At 37.0% G+C, this 16,963-nt stretch overlaps 1 protein-coding gene across 1 annotated transcript in view; it reads right to left on the bottom strand.

The window, feature by feature from the left end:
* The window catches only part of ARID4B (AT-rich interaction domain 4B), a 119,446-nt gene that overhangs the window by 7,536 nt on the left and 94,947 nt on the right, over positions 1 to 16,963 (bottom strand). Inside the window, 5 exon segments of the mRNA XM_042453175.1 lie at positions 1,637 to 2,156; positions 2,158 to 2,831; positions 5,071 to 5,263; positions 6,423 to 6,507; positions 12,697 to 12,939. Coding sequence (XP_042309109.1) covers positions 1,637 to 2,156; positions 2,158 to 2,831; positions 5,071 to 5,263; positions 6,423 to 6,507; positions 12,697 to 12,939 — 1,715 coding nt within the window.

Genomic DNA, 16,963 nt, shown 5'->3' with positions numbered 1-16,963 from the left:
CAGGAGAAGGAATTTTATTAGGTGATTCATAAAAACTAAGAAGCAGCAAGACATATATTAAGTGTGTTAAAATAAACTTTCAATGTATCCATCTGCACAGTGTTCTCACTTGAATGGACTGACAGAATAATTAATGGCCATTTTAGAAGTCAGAAATTGCTTTCGAAGAGGCAAGAAACGATTCAGTACTGCTATAAGAAAAAGCCTGACAGATATAGGGATAAAACTAAATATTAAGTATTTTATTATAGTCATAAAAGCATTCAATCATGGTTATACATTTCTGACAGCTATAGTTATTTTCAATGGACTACTAAGACTGAGGTAATTTTGGCCTCATTTCTAAGGATGATGATCTACACTTCTTCACAAGACATGTAAAACTAGTATCATGGACAAAAGAACAAGAACTGAGCTAGAAGATGCAAAGGAGGCAAACAGAGGTGAACTGGGTAGAACACACCAGGAATGGCTAGCAGTGACAAGTCAATGAAGATTTAATGTGCACTGTGATGTCCATTTCAGTATTAAGGGCCCGGTACATACCGGCCCTTTGCGGCGTCATGGTGATGTACTAGGGTTGCCTCGGGGTGGTGCTACTTCCATGCGCTCCTTTCTTGCTGCACCGCAGCGTAGCACAATTTGGTTGCTGCTGCGCTGCTGTGGAGCAAGGAGAGGTGCCTGCCCGGTGCCTCTTTTTGGCGCTCTGTACCGCACCATAGTTACTATACAATATGTATACAAAATGATCTTGTAGGGTCTGAGACTAATTGAAAGGAAGTTGTTAGTATGAGCTTTCATAGACTTCAGCCTACTTCCTTAGATTTGGAGGAGGGAGGCTCAAGTCTACAAAAGCTCAAGTTACCAACATTCTTTCAGTTAGTCTCAAAACTGCTACAAGATCCCTCTGCGTACTGATTTTCCAAACGAACACAGCTATGTCTTTGTAGACTATATGTATCATAGTTAAAATGGTTCTGAAATCTGAAACAAAAGGTTGAAAATCTCTTATCTAGAATTCCAAAATCCAAAATACTAAAATATCCAAAACTTTTTCATGGGTAGCTGAGGTAGTGACACCCTTTGCTTTCTGATGGTTCAGTGTATATAAACTTTGTTTCATGCACACAATTACTAAAAATATTATATATAAAATTACTTTCAGGCTATGTATATGAAACAAATTTCCTGTTTAGACTTGGGTCTCATCTCCAGGATATCACATTCTGTATATGCAAACATTGCAAAATCCAACATGCAAAACACTTTGGTCCCAAGGATTTCAGATACAGGAGACCCAGCCTGTCTTTTTCTTAGATACCATAGGCAACTACTATCTACTACAGGGGTAAGCAATCTGGTGCCTGACAGATTATGGGGCTACAACTCCCATAAAAACTAGTCATTACAGTTAATGATCAGGGATTCTGGGAGTTGTAGTCCAAAGGATCTGCAGGATCCCAGGCTGGTTACCTCTGATCAATTACATCATGGTAATTAAACTGCGTTGGTGGCAACTTTTGAGAGAGCAAAATATTTTAGTTCCTATTTGTGAGTTTTATGCCTACAGTGGTATATCTAGATATTACAATCAAATTTGGAAGAGAGGTAAATGTAAATAGTACAATGCTTATACCTTTCTCCGTGTGTTCTTGTTGATTGCTGCTACTGGAGCTGACACTGGCATCAAAGCCTGTAGGAGATATATTTCCTTCAGACTGGAGGTCCTGCAGTTCTCCTACAACGCTGTCCACCTCTATTGTGCTATCTGATTCACTCTTGATACTTCGCACTTCTTCTTGGTTTGGTGCCAGAGTTTCAGAGACAGATACACTGGATTGATGTCTGCTGGATTCTGCTACTGTTACAGATGGTGGTGATTCAGGTGTAGTGGGAGGGGTATTTAGGACCGAATTACTGCCACTACTTGGGAATTCAACTTTTTTGTCACTCATTTCAATTGGCTTTTCCTCAACAGGCTTAGTATCTGTGTTGAGTGGCAAAGGTCTTTCAGCTTTAGAACTGGACAAAGAACTTTCCTCTTCTACAAGAGTTTGCAGATGTTCCTCTGGAGTGACATCCTCAGGAGTGGCATGCGGTGGGGAAGCTGCTGCTTCTGTATCAGAATCTGAAAAAAGTTCCTTGAGGGTTTTTTTTAGGCCACTGCCCCTGAATACTTGACCAAACATCTTTCCGGTCTTTAGCTCTTGTATTCTGAAGTCTCTCATCTGAATTAGTTAGGAGCTTTACTCTCTTTTCTGCCACTTCAGAGAAACCTGGATAAAAAGCATTTGTCCGTAAGGACTTCCTTTTGTCATCTAATCCATTGTACTTCTTACTGGGTGTTTTTGATTTATTTTTAACCTCTTCTTCATCTGAGGAGCTATTGCTACTGTTTTCCAAGCTAAGCATGTCTTTACCATTTGATTTTTCATCCTTAGCATTAGGTGATCCAGTTTTTAGGCATTCCTCTGTGACACAGTACCTTCGTTTACCACGTTTTACTGGTGGCTTTGTTTTATCCACTGCCTCCTTTTTGACCTCTTTCTTCTTCTTGGTTACTTCATTCTCTCCTTCATAGTCAGTATCATCAGATAATTCTGCCGATTCTTTCCGCAGTCTTTCTGGAGATTTTGATGCAGGTTTGGAGGCTGAAGCATCTTCAAGACTTTTACCCTCTTCAGGAAAGGATAAGCTATTCTGCTCTTTTGGACAGAGTTCGTTATTGTCTTGGTTCATAGCCTCATCTTTAGGTTCTTCTTTACCATTATTACAGACACTTGGAGCACTTTGGTCATCTTCTGGCTCACTGTCATCAGAACTTTCAGAAGCTAATGGCAGGAGGAAAGAGTAAAAAAGGTCACTATCCCCCAAAAGTCAAATAATTATTACAAGTACAAACAACATTTTTGTTGGTTTTCAAATCCCTTACGATCGTATTTATATCTGAAATTTTAAAAATCAAATAACACAAGAAAAAAGGCTGTTCCCCCCCCCCCCCCCCATATATTTTAAAAGACACACTCTACAGCTACACTGATAGCTATTTAAGAAAATTCTGAAGTTCCATGCAACAAAATGTCTCTGGACAATTATACTAAGAAAATTCCACAGTATTTTTGAAACTCTTACAGTAAGTGAGGCCTGGTCTCCACAGTATACCTTAGGGTATACTGGGAGAGTTCTTCCTTGTTAAGCATACAATTGATGCACCATACTTTATGCCAGGGATGAGCAACTGCACAGAAGCCTATCTAGAAAGGTGGAGAACGTACAGAAGTTTCATCTGCACTTGCAAGTTACACTTGCCAGTCTTGGGAGCAGGAAATTAAAGCTAGTGGTTTTTTTTTAAAAAAAATTAAACAAATATGTAAAGAAGCAGCTTTGTTTTTTGTTTTAGAAAGATCTTCTGTTCAGAGAACACAGCTTCTGGATCTCAGCCATTTATCTTTAAGTCATGACTTTGCAAGGAGTACAAAAATGTTGTCCTTCCTTCTCTCCTTGCAACTTTCTGAATGAAAATAATGTTTATTACTTTTATTACCTCTACATTTGGTTAATAAAAACATATGCATAAACACCCACAGAGATAAACATTATTTAAACAATCCAAACTAGTTGATAACTTTCAATATAAATGACAAAACAGTTTAAGAGAAAGTATGGTGAGGAAGAAGAAAATGAGAAAGTTCTGGAAGGGTGTATCAGAGGTATAGTTTTAAAGATGAAATGCAGTATTTTTTGGTGAATGAAAGTGGATAAACACCACCTGTACTGAGAAACATGTTGAATAAGAAAAGAAAGAAGTAAGTAAAGGAGCCACAAACAGTGTATAAGTGCTTCCAAAAAAGAAACAAAACAAATATTATATTTTATGGAACTATGGAGTCCTTTAGACATTCTCCTCTCTTCTATTGTAGTAATTCACCTTGGGGAAGTGGGGAGGTCACATTTTACAAATGGAACCTTTATTCTATCTTCAACCTTTTATAAGGGAATCAAGAAGGGGGAGTTAACAATCCCTTCTTTGCTGTCAACCCCTGAATATTCCCTTCCCAGGTGTGATAACTAGATTTAGAACAATGGCTGAAGTATATGTAAAAATATACTTTGTCTGCTGAAGCTAAACATAATTTTATTAATTTTATCTTTGGGTTCCACACTGAAATGTGGGCATCAAATCAGAAAATTTGGCTGGGTGCTGGTGTATTTATTCCACATAAGAAAACAGACATTTCAATAGCAGTTCTAAATGTCAGAAGTAGAGTAAATGTAGTGTAGTGGTTTGATTATTGGACTACGACTCCAGGAAACCTGGGTATGAACACCTGCTCAGCCTTGGAAACCTACAGGTTGCTTTTTGCAACTCACACTCTCTCAGCCTTAAGCCAAAACCACATGGGCCAAATGAGATGGCTTCTGCCCACTCTGAGCGTTTGGCATTTATATGATGCAACCCCCCCCTCCCCCAAAGTGGCTGGAAGCCACACTGAGGCTGCACTCAGGGCCTAAAAGCCAACCCAAAAAGGAGTCAATTTGGATTGACTCATGGCCGGCATGGTATGGGACTCTGACAGCAGCTCACTTTAGGAGTGCACTGTGATCACCGCAGTCCTGGCCTGATCACAGCCGGAGTGGACTGTGGCCATTCCTTCCAGGCCATGTGCTCTGGCCCTTAGAGAAAGGTAATGGCAAACCTCTTCTGACTCAATCTTGCCAGGAAATCTCTATGAAAGAGTTGCCATAAGTTAACATAAAGGCACATAGCAACAATACTGCCAATAATTTTTGTGACACATATTCTTTTCATAGCAATATGCACATAGCATGCACAAACAGTATTTTACTAGCCCTCAAAAAAGCAACAAAACAACAATAGACAAAGGCATATTAGGTATTTATTGTGCTCTATAATGCTCACAGAAGTTTTTGTGCCTGGTTGCCTGTAAACAATTCTTACTCACAACAAAATATCAGACACAGATTTACTTTTAAGTTATATAAAGTATCCCCTTTCCCTTAATACTGGAAAATATTCTCACAATTGCTTAGAAAGTCTGTGTACATTACCTTGCAGTCCATTTAGGATAGAAATCATATCTAAAGTTTTATTTGGAGCTGTTTCAGAAGCTTTGGCTTCAGTGCTGTCCAGTTTGGATGCCAACTCAGGTGAGATACTAGCGTGAAAAGGTGGTTTTGATGAACGTCGCAACTTAAATGTTTTAGGAGAATATTTCTCATCTTTCTCTTTGTCAGTTTTATTCTAGTTTGAAATAAAAAAAATTAAACATACAGAATATTTTCAACACAAAACAGAATTCAATTATTAGAAATCTCACATGATGTGGAATACAAAGTCCCATGGAGCAGATCCTAAGCTTTTTACTTCACTCTGATTACTTATTTTATTTCCTCATCTCAAAATGCGCTTATAACTATTGGTAGGTAAAGAGCTTCTTTATATGCTAAATACTGGAGAATGTCCGAGGTGTGATATTAAATTATTGTATATACTCATGTCTAGAAATTTAGGTTTAAAAAATACCAAAAAACCCTCAATCGACTTATCCACGGGACAATGTAAGTACTGTATCTTAGCTTTTATTTTAAAAAAGGAACAATTTGTGGTGAAAAGCAAGAGTATAATCTGTCCTGGAAGCACACCCCCCCCCTCGCATCCATCCAGCCTTTAGTGTGAGCACAAAAAGTTATGCCTGCTGGAATTTTATAAGTTCTTTGGCACTGTTTTCTTTTGCTTCATCCTTTAGATCCTATGCTATATGCCCCAAGTTATACTTTCGACTTATCCATGGGTTATATCAAAATCCATCATTTTAGCCCCAAAATTTGCCCTCGACTTGTACATGAGGTTGATGTATAGTACTATTCCTTCACCAATTACTATGATTGCTACGGCTGCAGCCCAATAACTTCTGGAGGGCATCATTTCTACTTCTTCCCTAAACAGGCTCCTAATTCACACTACTAATTTGCATTTCTCATTTTATATCACAAGTTCAACATCTACTTCAAGAAGAGCTCTATGATGATCAAATGTTTGTATAATAGCTCACTAAATAGTACTAAGCCAACACTAGGCCAATCAAAACTATCATAGAATCACAGAATCAAAGAACTGGAAGAGACCTCAAGGGCCATCAAGTCCATCACTCTACGTACATTTCTATATCTCTAAATAACAGGCTAGATGTGATACTGGGCCGATAGCTTTATCTACAGTTAATAGAGCAGACCTGAATACTAGTTCTCAGTGAGATCCATAATAATAAGTAAATCTGCATGTATGTTGTGTGCTGCTGATTCTATCTTCAGCTTGTGCAGCTGATATTATACTAAATGTCATTTAGTCTTCTCTCCTCAGTCATGACAATAAAGTTAAGTAGTAATCTAAAGTAAAGTACCTTTATTTTCTTTCGATGCTTTATTTTTGGCACATTTTTGTCAGCAGGTCTCACTATCTTGTCTGCTTTTATCCATTCATCATACCTGCAAGGAAATAAAATACAGTAAACTTATGTTTTGGGAGATATTCAAGGCATAAATAACAAATATATGTTTTATAAAGGATAGTGTACTTTTGATATTTAGATATGCTATAGCACCAGTAGTAATTACTTGGCAATCATAAAAACTTTTGAATGGCTATATAAATGCTGGAGGGGGGGGTCATTACACTAGAGTCAGGTGTAAACCAATAGCTGGGGGGGGGAAGGACAGCCAGATTGTCTAGTTCACCATATAAGACACACATTGTGACAAACTTCTGATAGAGATACAAATTTGCATCTCAGTTACTATAGATCAGGGATTCTAAACCAAAACTCTTAACACTGACTAGCAGAGCCACATAGATACTTAGTCTAAGGTAAGCAATTCTCCAAGTGAGGAATCCCAGAGGCTAAAAAAACTCATAGAGCCACATAGATACTTAGTCTAAGATAAGCAGGTCAGGAATCCCAGAGGCTGAAAAAATAGCTACTGTCATACAGGCACCTGTAACAGATGTCTTTCCTGTTCTTATTGTTTAAAATTTATCATGGTTAAACTTTTTGTAATCAGAAAGCCTTGCTGGTTTCACTCAGAAGTCCACAAATAGATGCTAAAATTTTGTAAACCCTTGCTTTACAGTATCTAAAATGCTTCACATGTTTCAGCTTGCTGAAATCCTTTCAATGACCTTTTAACCTAGGTCAATATTATTACCCCATACTGCAGCTGGGGAGCTGAAAGAAAAAGAATGAGCTTTTCACCGCTCCTTTCTGTGCCGGCTTTTCCAGATTGCAGCACTCTTCATGCAGCTTCCGGCCATTTCGGGGGCATGAAATGTATAAACGCCCTGCCCCCAAAGCAGCCGGAAATCGCTCTTTCCTGCCCATCTGTTTCCGGCCATTGTCACTTAATTTGGAAAGACTGGCAACTGAAGCAAAATACTTTGGAGGAATATAAATTTAAATATCATTACTGGATTAAAAATAAAAACCCATCATGTTCTCAGTAGTTTCTCGATAACAGAAATGCAAGTCTTATCTAAAGATAAGAAAAGTTGGATTTAATTAATATTAATAATATCCAAGAGTACTGATAAAAACTCCTAATAAAATTACTAAGTAATGCATGCCAACTACCCTTCTTCCTAGCAGTTTTTCCGTGTAAAATACCAAACAATGGCACAATCATCTTGATATAAACAAGTTCATTTACCAAAGATGCTAGAATTTTTCTATTTAGAGCATAAACAGCACATTAATTGAGAACATATTTCATTTGTTGTTCTTGTGCGCATTTGTTGTTTCCAACTTAAGATGTCCCTTGTCGGGTTTTTTGGCAATATTTGTTCAGAGGAGGTTTGCTTTTGCCTCCTGCTGAGGCTGAGAGAGTGTGACTTGCCCAAAGTCACCTAGTGGGTTTCCATGGCTGAGTGGATATTTGCACATTGGTCTCCAGAGTCTTAGTCCAATGCTCAAATCACTATACCATGCTGGTTCTACTCTTTTTTTAAAAAATTAGGAAAATGTAGGACTCCTTATAGGTCACATACTAGTTCATTAAACATAAAGTTTATGAAGTATCTGTACTTATTACATACATTTAGCAATACATATCAGCAATCCGAGTCACCATCTATGCATGTGCTAAGCAGACTTACTGAAATGTAAAGAAAATGTGCCCAATTTGAACTGTGAATAAAATACTAAGAGCCATCTTGCACACTGCAGACTGATTATATTTGATACCGATTGTATGCTTGACAAGGAGCTATGGGCAATCCTGGCCCTCTGATAAGTATTATTTTTATTATTATTTTAGTTTCTTATATCCTGCCTTTCTTCCAATATAGGGGCTCAAGGATGTGACTTGAGTATGACTGTTTGTTGCATCAAGTTTTTATTTTTAGGTAAATGTTTTTAAAATCTAATATGTACAGTGGCAAACTGTTCTCGTGCTGACTTGCTCATGAGGAGGTAGATAATATACTTTCAATTAACTGGAAAAAACTGTTATACTCTGTTACAGACTGCCAAAATAAAGCTGCTTCAGGTCTCTTTGGAGGTATGCTATTTAAATGATGCATGGGTCCTAAGAGTCCGGAGGTCGCGCCAAAGCCACACTCCATTCCTAAGCACTGGAGTGCAGCTTTGGTGCAGCTTCCGGATTCTTAGGATGCATGCATCATTTAAACAGCATACCTCCAAAGAGACCCGAAGCAGCTTTATTTTGGCAGTCTGGAACAGGCCTCTGTGTCAGTTTAATAGTTCTTGAGGACAATCTGTTGCAGATTCAGAGATCACTTTCCTCTCTGCTCATCAGCAATGGGGTGGCTCTGGTGGTCATCCTAGCCTTTATCACAACTAAAATCACAATTAGAATAAAACTGAATATTCCAGGACTTTCTATATGAACAATCAAGACAGGTGTCATAAACTAGAACAGTAACTGTCCACTCTCTCTGTATATATATGTGCCTTCAAGTCGCCTGTTGACTTATGACAACTCCATGAATTTCATAAGGGTTTTCTTAGGCAAGGAATACTCAGTGGTGGTTTTTGCCAGTTCTTTACTTTGAAATATAGGCTGCAGCACCAGGTATTCCTTGGCAGTCTCCCATCCAAGACTAGCCAGGGCTGACCCTGTTTAGTTTCCAAGATCAGATGGAACTTGGTGCCTTTAGGGTATTTAAGCCTCCTACTGTCCCCTAATCTACTACTCATTATTTATTTAATTAAACTGCTCCAATTTTATCTCAATCACTTGAAGATACAGTAAGTGACAGACAACCTTGAAAGAGAGTAAATTGACTTTATCTGTAAGAGACACTCAACTTTAAACTCAAAGATATTAAACTTTTAATACTCAAAGATATTAAACTTTTTCTTTCAGTGGTTGGGATCCAGTTGGGTGAGTCTCCATTGCTTCTTTCATTAGAACTGGCAGAAAAAATCCCCTCTCCGCAAATCCAATGCACTCCCCTAAAACTGTATTTCGGGGGCTTAGAAATTTCTTCGGGGTGGCACAGAGGCAGGGGAGGGGGCACTAGTTGCTAGTGACTAGTGGGTATCTTCTGGATGTAAGTCAATCAATGACTCATCAGTATATTCTATGATATTCAGTTTAAGCCTGAAGTAGAAGAGGGAGGAGGATTTTGAGCCAATTCTGATACAATGGATAAAGTAATATTAAATGAATAATGAAGTGCTTAACTTGAAAAATGTAAACATCTCACTTGTACTTACTTACTACATGTCCCACTTGGGAAATAAAATTAAACTGACCTGACATTCAGTACAGAGCAGGAAAAGTAAATGTTAGTGTGTTAAATGTTGCCCTAAACAAAAAGAGGGCACTTTCTCCCACATAGAAAAAGGTATATAACCAGGCCATGAATCAGGGTGATTTTCTCTTTTCAATAATCCCAACATAGAAGATTAGGAGAACATTTCATTTACAGAATAAAAGCTTCCTTCTCAAAGCTACTCCAGTTACTAAGAATGTATTCACTGCCATCTCTTAAAATGACTACATATTCCTGTATGGTAGTCTTAAAGAGTGTTAAAGTCCAGAATTATAAAAGACGTTCACCCATTCAGTCATAGAAAATTTTAGTCAAAAAATGGTTTCCTAACCTTAAACATCAGAATACGTATCAATATTCAATAAAGTTGTATACTCTATTTGGCGAATAGGGTAGAACCCAAACAGTAAAGCAATTATGATACAGTTACAATTTTCCTAACTTATACTGTATAATTAGAGTGATTATACAAATACTTCTACCAGCTGTGAGGCATGCACAATCCATTATAAATTGAACAACATATATAGCCTACTTCATTATATGCTGGTGTAAAGTGGGAGGGACACAAAGAACCATAATAATGTGTTTAATTAGGAAGCTTCATAATCAAATAATATATTTTGCCAAATACAACCACCAAAACGATCTCTGTTCCCCTCTCCTTACTTCTCTCCCTCTCACAATATCTAGGCATTGTCTGCCTAGATATCAGGATGATAAGTTCTACTCCATTCTTGAAAGCCATCACTAAGAAGGCCAGGTTACAGATTTAGGGCACAGGTTGGGGAAACCTACAACTCCCACTATCCTTAGCTAGCATAGACAGTGGTGAGGGATTCTGGAATTGTAAGCCAAAAATAAAAAAAAAATAAAAAAAAAACCAAAAACCCACGTGGAAGGCCAACATTGCCCATCCCTGATTTAAGACTTGCAGTACTTGTAGAGGCTCTGGCATTACAACATAGGGAATTTAAATTAGAACCACACTGTCTTTATACTTGAAGGCTACATACACTATCGAGTACAACATCTCATAGCATCACACTTCTAAATTAAACATTTGTAATAGAGATTCAGTTAAATTCCAGAACGCAAAGAAATAACATGTAAATTTAGAGGATTCTGAAAACACTCTATTAAACTATTATCCCAATCAATCAAAGCTAGGAATACATTTTATGTTCAACGGGAAACAACAAAAGCCACAATTAAAGTATAAAATGCTCACAAATTTGACTGTTCAAACTTTTTACACCAATCTGGGTTCAACTACAGTCATTTTTTTAATATCCTAGTTTTTGTACTATACCAAATTTCACTACAGCCATTCTTACATCCTCATTATTGACCTATAAATTATTCTGAAAATTCAGCTAGCCCTATACCAGTGATGGCGAACCTATGGCACGGTTTTGGCTTGCAGTTCGGGCACTCGGCCTTGAAAAGGTTCACCATCACTGCCCTATACAATGCCTTTTCTTCCATAAGCAAGCAAACAAGGAAAATCTGAAAAACTGAGCTTAAATTTCAACTTCATCCTAATGCAAGGATAAAATAATAGTGCTATTTTAGTAATAGTCTAAAATATACAAGCCTTCCAGAAGTCTAAAATGCACACATGTTTCTTTCCAAAGGAAATCAAAGCAGGACAAAATCAAATGCTTTATGCAAGTCCACTATAGGCATATACAAGTGATATGTTGTATTTTGTAATTTATAATCTAACATAAACTTGAAGATGTCATTATTTGCACTATGTACTCCACTTGGGTTAAAAATGTATTGAGTAAAACAACAGTTAAAGAAACAATATTTTAAAAAGCCTAAAATCCAGAATCTTCCATATCAGCCTTTTACTTATTTGATTAATAACAACTTCATCGAAAATAGTTCCTTTATGAAAACAGATGCTAGAATGACAGTGTTTTTCAACTTATGACTCATGTAGGCTGCCTCTGCCAACAATACAGAAGTCTACCATGGCTTCTCTCCAACCTTCTTAGACAAAGGTTACTATAAAAGTAATGCAGATCCAAATGGCAAGCAAAGATGATGAGGATTCCATGTGAGTATTAATGAGAAATATGGGCTCTGTTACAGAAGACTTTGCAAAGCACATAGTCATAAAACAAACTTTTGAAAGGGCCTGAGGAGACAGCAATATTGCAACTGCACAGAATAGAAAATGCACTTAATGGCATAAAAGAAGATTAATGGGAAGAATCCTTTTGGCAAAATACCAAACGCACCACTTCCTAAAAGCACTAAATTATGGCATCAAGCCATACTAATAGGAAGCTCAGACACAAAAACAAAAACACAAGGGAGTATGCCAAGATGAATCTTCTTCAGAAATATATGGCTACAAGAAGAAACCAGACCTGTCCAAGTGAAAGACTGGTATTCGCTGTCCACAAAATGCACATAAGATTTCTGGATGCTCAGAAAGCCTGGTCATCTGGTTTAATGCTGAATATGAACTATAGCTTCTTGCATGCAATAGTCCAGAAAGAACTCCATTTTCCAGATGAAGCCACACCTCACTTCACCTCTACTTCTTGTAAAAAATGTATGCTGGATTTTCATGCTGGATTTTGAGCAATGTGTAGAGACATTACATTACTGAGCAGAACAAAGGGTCTACACATTTTATTTCATTATCTGAGAGCAAAGCTGAGTCATAAGAACAAGATTATTGTGCTTGAGCTATTTATTACCGAGTTGCTGTGGTTTTATTCTATTAAATAAATAATTTATACAATACAATGATCTTCATAGAGCAGAGATATTGAAAAAAATTCAATATTCAGTGTGTTTTATAATACACACGTGTATTTTAGAAGTAATTTTAAGGAAGTAATCACTAGCTAAATCTCAATTACCTCACATTCCATCCGCAGTAGTGCACCAAGTAAAGGACTTCTCCACCTTCAATATCAGATTCTTTAATACTAGCTTCATACATTTTTTGATTTTTCCCTCGTCCATACCGCACTTGGACTTTCATGCCAGGTGGATAACATTCAAATTCTTCTTCCTCATTGTTGCCATCTTCCTCTTCTTCCTCCTCTTCTTCTGCTTCTTCTTCTTCTTCTTCTTCATCTTCCTCTTTAATGGTGCCATCGCTTGAAAGGTTTAAAAAATGTCAGTTAATAAAAATATTGAAAAAATGTTCAGCGCCAAATGGCATATACTGATTAATATTGTGGATGCACAGAGGGTGAAGAACAGCAGGCTCCATATATATATTATATGTATATATATGAAATCCCTTAAGGATGATCATTTTTAATTAGTATTTTCAACTGACAAGAATATAGCCAAGCAACCAGAATAGAGACAGAAAGATGTTTTAAAATGAACAGAAGATTTAAAAGGATGAGTTGATTTAATGAAAAATGTCTACTACCATCTGTGAAGACTAAAGATGCATTTATTTGCCAAGATTCTACTGGAGCAGTTTACATCTATCTTAAGTATCTTATTTGACCCCATATTAGATTACTATTTCTCAGTACAGATATTGTCTGCCCTCATATTTTCAGTGTGTGCTTTATACAATGAATAGACTTCACTATGTGATATATATTAATATATACATTTGTGGTCTGTTTTGTTGCTGTAAATGTACTGGTGAAGAATTGATCCGAAAACATACACTTCTTGGTTGCTAAGGCTTCACTTCAAAAAGCTGTACATTTACCTCGGTGCGCTCAGACACTTTGGGCTAGAATTTTTCAAGCTGCAGCACCTCAAGCCTCATGTACATCTTTTAGGAAAGGGGGTTTCTAAGGTGGTATGTGATATGGTATTATGTGTGTGAGAGAGAGAGAGCATGAGCACGCGTATGTAGCTAAAAGAAAAAATAAACCATCTGAATGGGAACATGTAACCCTTGGGTATTTTTAAATAGCTCTTTGGATTATGGCTGAAATGCAGAAATATTTAATTTATGGCAAAAGCTTTCAAGTAAGCATGCAATCTAATACCTATCAGGTTTTCACCTTTTTGAAAAACAAGGTATTTCTCACATAAGCAGCTTGATGAGGTGGTTGCCATATTTCCCACTGAATTTAGTTTCAAATTTTGAAGAAGCAATTTATTTCTTTAATACCCAAAACACAATGCAAAGATGGCACAAGCTAGGTTAGCCTGAAACACAGGTGCAGCTATAGGTTTCAGAGTTGTTTTATCACAGCAGTTTCTGCTGTTCTTTTTGACATAAACACCAATTTGTCTTTAAACCAATGGAAACAGTTATGACTAGAAAAGGTAGAAAAAACTCCACTTACACATGCAGTATTCCTGCATTGTGCATATTTGTCCTCTGCAACCTGAACATAGTAATTCAGCACTAATTATAAATTGAATTTTGCAAAATATTTACTTCATAATTTGTTAGAAACAGCTATGATTAATAGCTACACATTATTTAAAGACAAAATTAAAATAAAAAACAAAACAAAACAGCAAAGTGTTTGTGAAGAGATTACAAGGACATTTGAGAGTCCACCATAGGAGTATAAAATCTAAACTTTGATTTTTAGATTACTTTTCTCATATAAGGAAATTCAGTCTATTCTCACCCACCTCAAAATGCTCAGTGATTTAAATTCATAGTAATACACACTTGTTTCTATCACAAAAAGGGATCATTCTCCCCCAAACAACAAAAGCAAACCTCAATGTTTCAGTTCAGTTAAAGCTGTCAATGAGACAACCTATTTCACTGCCTGCTATAACCACATTCTAAAAGTATCTTTTTTGTGGTGCAAAAGAAATTTGGGGCTCATCGAGCATTTATAGTATCTCACACTCTATACAGTGCTACATCAAATGATCATCTCAAAATTGATTTGCTATTAGAAGAGACATGGAGCAGGGAAAAGAGAATATGGTCAAATAAAGAACTGTGACTTTGGTGTGCATGTGATTCTCGATGTCAATGGCCACTGGAAGTTTTAGGGGATTTTCTGGGGAGAGGGTCTAAAAGGGCTGCATTAACCATTTCTGGATTGCAACTTTAATCTTTCCCCTATCTCTTTCTAATCAGCTTACATCACCCATGTCTTCAACACATAGCCAATTGAATATATTCAATGTAAGGTAGCACAGATGAATCTCCAGAGGATTACAGTCGTGTTCCTCAGTTGCAGCAATTCAACAGCCTAGTGCCTTAAAGGATGACAATTTTTATTCAGAGTAAGCTTCATGGAGTATAGTCAACTTGAAGACGTGGCACCATCAGGCCTCTGGGGCAGTACACAGAGGTTTATACCAAATAAGTCTTTAAGGTGCCATTAGATTCTTTGTGTTTGTTTACAATGATGAATGAGATCCTATTAGACAGACAGTCCTATTCTTTCAATTATATTACAGAACTATACTATACTAATAACAATATAATAAATTGTTATTGCTTAGATCAGGGGAAAATAAAAGATAGGTCAAGACCTACTGTAGATCTCAAGGTGAGTACCAGTTTCTTACTTTTAGCTACTGAAGAATATCAACAACTAAAGTTCTTCTCAGCTTTGGCTGCTGAAACAAAAGCAAAAAACAAAAAACAAAAAAGGGTCCAGAAGTGGTTGTGCTTGTGTGTGTGTGTGTGTGTGTGTGTGTGTGTGTGTGTGTAAAGGTTAAAAGCTCACTCCAGGGAATAAAAAGAAATGTCAGTGCCATGTATATGTTAAGATATCCTTAATTTTCCCTTAGTTCTATCTACGTCCACGAAACTACAACAGACAGCACTTTAACTGGACTATTCTAACTTTTTTAAGATTGTAAACTTTTTAAAAGTGTTTTGTCTTGTGAGCAACCTTGGGTCCCTTTTTGGGAGAATGGTGGCATGAAATGAAATAAGTGAAATAAATAATAAAATAAATACTTGGCTTTGGTTAGTGGATCCTGGGATAAAAAAGGATCTCACAAATTTAAAGTGGGCAAAATCATAAAAAGTCACAATACAACAATTATGTGTCCCATTAGCATTATTAAATTCTCTCCCTTTTCTTTTTAAAGTGGGTTTCTAACTTTCTGTGTTGCAGAAAGGAAAAATAAAAAAAGTTTCCAAAAATTATGGAAATGTGAAAGCTCAAGATTAAAAGCAAAAGAAAGTATCCTTAAATCCTCATAGCAGGGTGTAACATCTTCTGGAAGCAATTACCAGGAAGCACAAGGAAGTTAAAGTAAGAGATAATTTTGATATTTAAAAATTGTGATGCAATATTTGCAGTCACAGATGGAAGATAATACAGATGTAATTCAAGTCAAAGATAATCACTTCAGGGAACAGCAGACCTGTCAAGAATACATGTCTCTGTAGGTTCCAATCGTGTTTGTTTGTTTGTTTGTTTTGGGGGGGAGTTGTACTAAGATGACCACAGATGTCTATTCCTAGATGAAAAAATCTTGCTTTACAGATAAGAAACAAAGCACTGAACACCATGAAGCAAACATCCTTAGAAAAACTGTAGCCAAGGTAGCCCAGTGTGCCTTTGGAAAACCTTACTTTGCCATGTGTTGATACAGGCAAATGTTAGATTTCTTGTATTCCAGTTCTGGTAAACCTAATACAAGATATATCTGTATAGTAGATGACACTTACAAGCTTTTACATACGTTTCACAAAACTGCAGTAGTATCAAGGTTTTCATTGAATGGTAGTACAGTAATAGCTGTGTTGTTAAAGCAGACAACTAAAGGTCCAGAGCATTAAAGCTCAAGAATTCAAAATGCATCAATAAGATGACAAGTTAGGATGAAGATGTAAGTAGTTCTCACATATAAACAACTACAGTGGTACCCCGGGTTACGAAATTAATTCGTTCCGCGGTTAATTTCGTAACCCGAAATACCTTCGTAAGCCGAATTCCCATAGGCGCTAATGGAAAAATAGCTCTCTGCTGCCCTCCGGTGGCGGAAAATAGCACCGCGGTTTTTTCGTAACCCGAAGAAACCTTCGTAAGCCGAAGCAATAAATCCCTATGGGATTTTTTCGTATCCCGAAAAATTCGTAACCCGGCGCATTCGTATCCCGGGGTACCACTGTACTTCAACCTTTTAAGCAATTAAATCCCAAAGAACAGAAACTTCAACTTTCAGAAAAGGAAAAGGAAAGAAATCAGGCAGCAACAAAAAAGATAGCAA

Source organism: Sceloporus undulatus, chromosome 1, assembly GCF_019175285.1.
Source record: "Sceloporus undulatus isolate JIND9_A2432 ecotype Alabama chromosome 1, SceUnd_v1.1, whole genome shotgun sequence".
Classification (NCBI taxonomy): domain Eukaryota; kingdom Metazoa; phylum Chordata; class Lepidosauria; order Squamata; family Phrynosomatidae; genus Sceloporus; species Sceloporus undulatus.
This window is presented reverse-complemented; position numbering and strand designations above follow the sequence as displayed.